The following is a 9342-nucleotide window of genomic DNA, read 5'->3' as shown; positions in this document are numbered from 1 at the left end:
CGTATTTTTTTGTGAAAAATGAAACTTTTATAGATAAATATGACTACTGTTTGTAAAAGATTACTTTTCTCTTTTTGGGGCTACGAAATTTCATAACGACTAGGTTAGTTTCTCGACCGACAAACCTCTTCAGAATTTAGTACAAAAGAAGAATGGATGGAACATTCGTCGGATTTTACTCCGATGGAGAATAGCATTGAAGTAGTTAGTGCAACTCTCAATCTTATCACCTGTCATGCAAAGCAATCTAGATGATCTAGACAGAAAGGAATTATCGTATGATCGTATTCATCGTAATATAGTTTGAGCGGTGGCCGTAATATTGGCTGAAACAGAACACAGTCATTAGGAATAGAGGTCGAGTCTTTCGAGATTCTTTAACTTTCCCTGTTCGCTGATGTCTTGTATCGGCTTTGGTTTAGGCCTTCGAGATTTTACTAGTTGACTAAGTTTTGTAAGCAGGTTCAGATTCCTTTATAAACTCTCAACGCGAAGCTCTTCTCCTTTGAAAGTATCGGTAAAAATTCATCTCCTTATTCTCCATTCTTAATTGTGTGTATCGGTTAGTAAACTCATGATTGTCTGGTTCAAATAACTTCCTTTGTCTGACCTAGATAATTTCCTTGTCAAATTTAAGCTTGTATCAGATGGACTATCAATAGGCCTTGGGCTTGAACTATGTAATTTTTAATACTCTTTTGTTTTTGTTTGTTTTGATAGAAGCCCAATTAATAAAAGAAAAGAAAAACATTATAATCTATTTTTCCGTACCAAGACATTATAATATATAATCTTCCTTTTACATTTTTCCTACTGAAATACATTAAAATGTATGATTGTTTATGTCATTTAGCTCATTGAGTTCCTCGAAAGAAGTAGACATAGCACACAAAATAGTGGAATTAAAGAAGTGAAACTCTAGAAGACGATTAAGTTATAAGTGTATCACTATAATTTCTTAAGAGAATCTCTCATCAATTTTTTTATGAACTTTCAACTTTTAAATACAAACAAATTTTTCTTATAATTTTAAAAGTCGATTTACAAAAAAAAATTGAGAATTCCACCCACAAAAAAATTCTTTAAATCGATAGATTTCTAAAAGTATATAATATTGTGGATATCTAATAACATATAAAATTCCTCACTTCATTAGTAACACAAGAGCAGTTTGTCACTATCTTAGGTGACTAAGATAGTAATATATGCAGAACTTTTTTGTCCTTGCTATCAAATGTTGATCTCAAGTGAGAAATGTATACAATTAATTTGAAGAAAAATTCTCAGGGTTAATAAAATTATTTGAAACCAACTAATGTACACTCATATCTAAAAGGCCGATTATTATTAATATTTATTGGAACCAGGGGAGTTAAAGACCTGCGACCAGCAACAAAGTAAATTAGTCTTTTCCAGCTGCTGATAGAACATGGTTTATATGAGACCCATACAAATTTTAAATTCTAACCCTAATTAGAACGTAATTATCAAAATATCAGCATCAACATGGCAGGAGGTTAGTGAAACTCTCCTGGTTGTGGAATGGCATAAGGTGTTCTGGTTTAAAGGAAGGATACCCAAGCATGATTTTCTCGTTTGGGTGCTAGCTCGTGTTAGACTTCATGTCCCATTAGAGTGTCCGCTATGCTCAACCAACATGGAATCTAGGCAGCATCTTTTCTTTGATTGCGCCTTCAGCTCAGAGGTTTGGTCTTTCTTCTACTCAAGGCTCCATCTATTACCTCCTTCCTTGCTGGATGATGGTATCAGATGGTTGAAAGACCCGTCTAGAGACTCCAACATTGTGTTTATTGTGAGACTGGCTTTCCAAGCTTGTATCTATGGTATTTGGAGAGAAAGGAACACAAGGCTTCACTCTCAAGTTTCTAGACCGGCTGCGGTGGTGATATCAGAGATATGTCTCATCCTACGAGCCAAACTAGACATCCTATCTCGGGAGCAACGGAATCTGCCTTCAACAGTAACCTATCTCTCAAACTGGTCTCTTCATTTTGTCTAATTTTTTGCTATTGGTAGCTTATTTTGTCAATGCGAATCGTGTGTGATTCGAACTGTTGGTGCTATAATCCTGCGGGATATATGTAATTGTTTTTACTTTTTTTAATGAAAAAAATATCAGCACCAAATAAGGAGAGTGTAGCAATTGAAAATTTTCCATTGCTTCGAAATTTTCCACCTAGTAAACTATTTTTGCTGTTGATATTATATGATGCATCTCATATGATGCACTGGAGGTAAGATTAATCCTAAAACCACACCCACCCACCCCCCCACCCCCCCCCCCCCCCAAAAAAAGTTCCCTATATATACAAACTAAACAAATCAATAATCGTGAAAAGAATCAGTTCAAATAATGATCCGAGGGAAGATCTCTTTAGTATATAAAAAGCAACAAGAATAAACAAGAAAAGGCAGTCAAAAGAAGTCGAATATCATTTGTCTAGAAAAAAGCATAATCCTAAGTTCTGATCATTGGCTCATAGAGAACAAAGAACCTTTCTCTAATGATTTGATGTCTCATGCTCCCTCCTTCTACTTTTCAGGCTTTATATTCCTTGTGATTACGCAGAAAACACTCTATGCGAATGAAGTGGTTGTAATAAAATAATTTGTGGGTTCATTAGATCGGTCGACATCAAAACGTTGATTAATTACAATATATATATATATATATACAAAATAGTTGCCAGTTTTTTTTTTTTTTTTTGTAAATCAGACTTTTTAATACCATAGGAAAATTAATTAAGGTTCATACATTAATCCTAGAGCCTGATTGGCAATAGAGTCAGCTCTATTATTATCAGCTCTAGAGATGTGCTTAAACTGAATAGCATTAAATTTAAAATAGAGGAGATAAATGTCGTTGAGAATTCCAGCGATCTCTAGGTTTCTTCCTTTCTTCTTCACCAACTTGATGAGGGTTAAAGAATCAGAGTAGATGCAGAGAGCGGTAATTCCAAGAGTGTTAGCAGAGATCATGGCTGCTCGAAGAGCCAAAGTATCCGCAATCAGGGGCGACGCCACAAAGGGGGAGGTCGCTGAATATGTTGTGGTAGTTCCAGAATCGTCGATGATCCAACCGAGTCCAGCGCATTTCGACAAAGGGTTCCAGGCTGCATCAGTATACATGCGCACTTGAGGTGGGTCGTTGGTCGGATCCAGGGCGATACTAGCGTTACCGGTTTGGGGGTTTTGGTGGGGGAGTTGAGCTAAAGACCAATCTCGAGCTTCCTTGATTTCTTTCGATAGGGTTTCCATCGGTGAGAAGTTTCTTTTTTGGAAAGTCAATTGGTTTCTGGAGATCCAAATGTTCCAGCAAATCCACGCCGGTAGAGTTCCTGGTCCCAATCCAATCGGTGGCAGTGATGGGATTCTTCTAATGAGATCGAGACCAGTAGTTGTGTTGAGTATAAGGTCCAGGGTTACTGGGGTAGCAAGCGGCGCCAAGCTCCATACTTCTTTGGAGAATTCACAAGTGAAGAACATGTGTAAGATCGATTCAACTTCAGGGCAGCGAGGGCATTGGCTTGAGATTGGGATGTTCCTGATTGCGAACTGTTCTCCCACCGGCAAGCCATCGTGAAGTGAGTTCCAGAGGAAGATTTTAATATTTTCTGAGGTTTTGAGATCCCATACGTTTGCAAACCAATCAAGGGAAGCCTCTGGGGTTGCTGGTTCCACTAGAGACAGGCTTTCGGATTGAGCATTGTAGCCGGATTTCGTGGAGTAGTCACCTGAGGCTGTCTTCAGCCAGACTAGTTCATCAGGGGCATTACACAGAGATGGTTTGATCTGGAGCACCTGGTGTTTGTGGAAAGGGAGAACTAGCTCCAGTTTCTGGTGATCCCAATCAGATGATCCTTCGAGCATCAAGTCAGCCACTTGGATATCTTTGAATTCATCAGGGGCAGGTCCATAAGGCCGTAGTTGCTCAGTTGACGATAACCAGGGTTCGTTCCATACGTTGATTGAAGAGCCGGACCCAACTATCCATCCCAGGTGCTTAATCAACAAGTCTCTTCCAATAAGAATACTCCTCCATCCATGAGAGGAGGCTTTAGATGGTTTTACTGACAAAAAACTTTCTTCCGTGCAGTATTTTCCTAGGAGACACCGAGCTAGCATACAAGACGGATTCCTCAATATTCTCCATCCGAGCTTAGCTAGAAGGGCATCATTAAAGGTAGAGATATCCTTAAATCCTAAACCTCCAAGCTTCTTTGGTTTTGCCATTTTTTTCCAAGAGATCCATGACATTTTTCTTGTTTCAGGTGCAGAATCCCACCAGAATCTGGTCAAGATAGATTGGATTTGGGCACATAGTGATTGGGGAAGTTTAAAGCACGACATTGCATGTGTGGGCATGGAAGCAAGGACAGTTTTCAGCATCACCATCTTACCGGCGCGCGAGAGGAAATTTGTGGACCAACTGATAGATTTCAACTTGATACGACCCACAATACCCGCAAAAATATCCTTTTTTCGTCTTCCAAACTGCTCAGGCAGTCCTAGGTACTTTCCAAAGCCCCCATCATTATCAATACCAAGTGTTTGCTTGATTTGGAAACTAGTTTTGAGTTTAGCTCCATGAAATTTACCAATGTTTAACATGCTGCCGCATTCAATTGCTTTTTTTCTTTAGAATTCTGTTAGGAACCTCACATTTAAAATAAGAAGGGCTTTCAAATAATTAATACTAGGTGGATGCCCGCGGTTTTGCGGGTTTGAATGTTTTGTAACAATATATATATCATAATTTTTTAAATTAAAATATGTTTTTATCATTATGTTTTTGTTAAATATTGTTTCTACGAATAATTGTTAAAATAGATAAATATGACTATTTTAAATATTTTTTGATATTTTGTATTGATAATTGTACTAAATTTAGTTATGCATAATATTCATGATTCAATTTTTAATAAAATTATTTATGTTTTGAAGGTATATAACACTGAGACTTTTGAAATATTTTATATAGTTTAGAAATACTTGATTGCTAAAAATGATTTTATGAAGCATTATATATATTATATAAATCACATATTTAATTACCATAAATTATTTTGTGCAACTATTTCTAGAACTAATTTTCGTACTCATAAAATAAATAAAAATTGAAAATCCATTAACAAATAAACTTATAATATTTTTTCTCAAACTTTACATGTGATCAACACCTAAGAAAAAATCAATTAAGTGATTTATTGTTTAATATAAAATGAAATTTAAAAATATATTTTATAAATTAATTTATAAGCTTGTATAAATAAATTAAAACCTCTTATCATAATTTAAAACATATGATAAGCAAAGATAAACAATTTTATAAATGATTTATAAAGCATCTATGAATTTTATTAGATATTAATAGTTATTATAATTCTTTATATAAAAATATAAGGCTTTATATAAGAATATAAAATCATTATATCAGACTTTAATAAACTTTTTTGTTTACTATTTTTTGTTGTTTATAAATATATAAAAATTGATCAAACATTATTACTCTTTTTATAGTTTCAACAATTAGTTACCATAAATAATTATTTGTGATATTATATAGATTGTTTGGCAAGTGATATTACCTGTTTATAGACTTATTTGTAATATTATGTAGATCAATTTATAACAGTTTTTTAAGATTTCATATATGATCGACACATAAACAAAAATTTCTTAAATGACTTTTCAATTAATATATAATAGGATATATATAGATTTGATTTTAAACTCTTATAGATGATTACAAACTCTTATAATAATTTAAAATATACAATAACCCAAGATAAATAATTTGATGAATGTTTTTCTAGATGATTTATAAATCATATAATATGAACTTTAGAAGATGTTAATAGTCATTATGATAATTTATATAAATATAATGTTTTTAAATAAGGATATAAAATGATTATATTGATTTATATAAAAGGTTTGTCATTTATTATTTTATGTAACTTTGATATATAAAAAAATGTCAATTAATTTATCTTTCTATAATTTCAACAATTAATTACCATAAAGCATTATTTGTAATATTATGTAAATTATTTGACAAGTGATATTAATTGGTTATAGACTTACTTTTTTTTTTAGATCTAATTAAAATATATAAAAGTTAAAAATCGTCGATCAATCAAATTATAACAATTTTGTAAGAATTCACATATGATCGACACGTAAGCAAAAATCACTAAAGTGACTTTTCATTTAATATATAGTAGGATGTAATATATATATTGTGAATTCAAAACTCATGATTTTTAGTTCCATCGACCTGTCATTGACCTTTTTATATTTGTGGACACAACTTTGTATTAAAAACCAGCCTATATAGAGATTTAGTTTTGAATAATACTAACAAAAAAACAGTTTTTAAGCAAATTACATCACATATGCAATCAAATGACTTATTTAATTAGTTTCATCGTTTTAAAAACAAAACAAAATATCATTTCTGAATTTAAAATAATGTCTTACAAGGAGATCACATTTGTGCGACAGAAACTCATGTGAAGACAAGCTCAAAAACAAAAGATATTTTCTACTTATGGTCTGTCCCTGGACCCTATCATACTATCATAACAAAGTGAAAGGTAATTAGTTTCGTCTTGATTGAAATAAAGTTTACGTTCCGTATCCAAACTCACAACCACACATTTTGCGAAAGTTGTAAATGATGCCTTAATAAATCTGAGTTAGATATAAGAAACTCACATAGAAATCATATATACACATTTTTTTCTAGTAGCAATCAAATATAGCTATCCTCCTAAAGACGCTATAATTTTTCGAGGACAAATTCTACATCGATCCTAGTATGCGACGCGTAAGTTTATAGCTCTAACATTTACTTAAACAAAGCTAAGATTAAAACATACCAATGCACGATAAAACCTGAAAACATGTATATGCTCTCATAGCATTAAACCTTTCGAATAAGCATCTTCTCTCACATACTATTTGGCCTCAAGAGGCTTATAAATTCTGACAATTTCCTAGTAACTTATCAACAACGAAAACAAAACAACAAGAACTCCTAAAACGAGATCTTTTAAAGATTAAAAAAAACGAGATCTTACAAGATAAAAGCAAATGAAAGAAGTTATGCATCTATATATGGCGAGTATTGGTGAGGACCGGGTAATCGGCATCCTGAGGTTTAAAGTTTAATTGCATAGCTAGGCATATATATGTGTGAGTCAGCGTAACTTTTAATCCTCGGGATGCGGATTACCTTCTCCTTACTTACAATACGTATACGGTGACACGATAACGAATAGGTTAGTTTGTTTTTAACATCATTATTTGAGGCAAGTGAAAAGGAAACTGATTTCACGATAATATATTAATTTTAACACGTCTTTTTCAATAGTTGATATGTGAATCAAAGTTTCGATGAATTCCAAGTATTAATGCAGTTATGTAATTTTATGGTGATTAGATATGCTTCCAATGAAATTCCTGAGAGTTATACGTTTGATATCAATTTGAAGTTAACATGCAATATATAAAAAACAATTAACACCAATGTAACTTGCATATATCATCTGATAATATTTATATAAGTTGAGATAAGTAAAAACTTTAATAACCAGCAGATGCTATACTAGCTGAGATGATAAGATAGGGTGACGAAGAGTGACGAAGAGTGACGAAAAGTGTTTTTTTTTTATTGTGCCATGATTTTAGGTGTGGAAATAATACTCTTAATACATTAACATCACAGAAAATACTAAAACATAGATATTTTCGGAATAGAATGACTATAAAACACTAGTAAATTATTCATGTAATGACATAGATCAACGGTTGTTTCATTTTCTTGTTTTGTCGTCTTGGAACTGTAAATTTTGATTAGAGCCATCGCAATTAACGAGTTGATACATTTCATTTTTTTTTATGAAATCAATTAGACAATCCTCTCACCTGTTCTTCCTTCACCATAGTGCTAAATTTTCACAATTTTCCTTTTTTCATATTTCTCTTTATTTTTACGGAAGAAACCTAAATATTATATGGAAAAAATAAAATAAAAACCCTAAAACCCAGGATGATTATTCCGATCGCGTATCGAGACACGGTCATTAAAGCGAGTACAATTCCCTGTCAAGATCTTACATATGCAGGTTCTGGCTAAAGGGTTTCTCAAATGCTCAAGCACTAGGAGAGCATATGACCATCCACAGAAGAGTCAGAGCTAATCTCATCAGACGAAAGCTTATGGAAGATAATAAAGATGATGGTGTTATTAGGGATAAATGTCCCACATCGGATATTGGAAGGGATCCTTAGCAATATATAAGATGGATGTGCAACTCCACTTAGTACCAATTGGTTTTAGGTTGGAAGCCCATCTAGCTTAAAATGGTATCAGAGCCCGATCCACGCAGTCCAATCCGATCCATTATCGATCCAGCCCAAAGTCGGCCCATCGATCCTTGCCCGAGCATTCCGAGATTGACGCTTAAAGAGCCATCATCTCGAGGGGGCGTATTAGGGATAAATGTCCCACATCGGATATTGGAAGGGATCCTTAGCAATATATAAGATGGATGTGCAACTCCACTTAGTACCAATTGGTTTTAGGTTGGAAGTCCATCTAGCTTAACAGGTGTCGCCAAATAGTTATTTATCAGAAGTTGTCTCTCTAGACCTTAATGGCTTAATGAAAAACAGCAACAAGACGCTTTTGGCATGTGATGATGATCAAGAAAAAGATGTGGACAAAGATACAAGTCCTGGTAAGAGTTTTGGGTTCAAGAAAGGAACCTTGATGATACTATAACGATGACGGAAAAGCCATGGAGGTTAGCATAGATGGATCAAGTTCAAATCATCATGGTGAGATTGAAGGATTGGATCTTCAGCTCAGTTTAAGGGCAAATCACCGTGGAGATGAAGACACAGCATAATTAATCTCCTAATGAATCATATACTGAATGCATTGTTATGTGTATCAAAAGGAAAATAAATCTTGAAACATCAAACTCTGGAATCCGTCTACTACAAAAGGATACGTATAGCACAATTTCTCTATTGAAGCTATGCATGTAAAGTCGTTTGAACATCTAAGATTCCAAAATGTTCATGAATAATATAGTTAAATGCTTAAACATGTATGTTATGCTTAAACCAACTTAGATTTATATCTGCGACCGTGATATATAATGACTGATAAAGCAATGGATCAAATTTGAAGGAGCATGCATTCTGGTGACGCCATCAATGACGAATAATTCGTAACAACCTTCCGGTTCGGTTCGAGAATCTGTTAGAGTCCCGGTTCGGAGAAAGTATTTACTAAACCGATAATAA

General features: G+C 33.7%; 1 protein-coding gene across 1 annotated transcript; it reads left to right on the top strand.

The window, feature by feature from the left end:
* The first annotated feature begins 1506 nt into the window (after window positions 1-1506).
* On the top strand, window positions 1507-2020 carry LOC125608705. Its single transcript, XM_048779163.1, has 2 exons — window positions 1507-1516; window positions 1569-2020. Exons 1-2 carry the CDS (start codon window positions 1507-1509, stop codon window positions 2018-2020), a joined length of 462 nt encoding a protein of 153 aa, XP_048635120.1.
* The last annotated feature ends 7322 nt before the right edge of the window (window positions 2021-9342 follow it).

Source organism: Brassica napus, chromosome A5, assembly GCF_020379485.1.
Source record: "Brassica napus cultivar Da-Ae chromosome A5, Da-Ae, whole genome shotgun sequence".
Taxonomy (NCBI): Eukaryota; Viridiplantae; Streptophyta; class Magnoliopsida; order Brassicales; family Brassicaceae; genus Brassica; species Brassica napus.
Note: the sequence above shows the minus strand (reverse complement) of the source record. Positions and strands in the feature narration are given on the sequence as shown.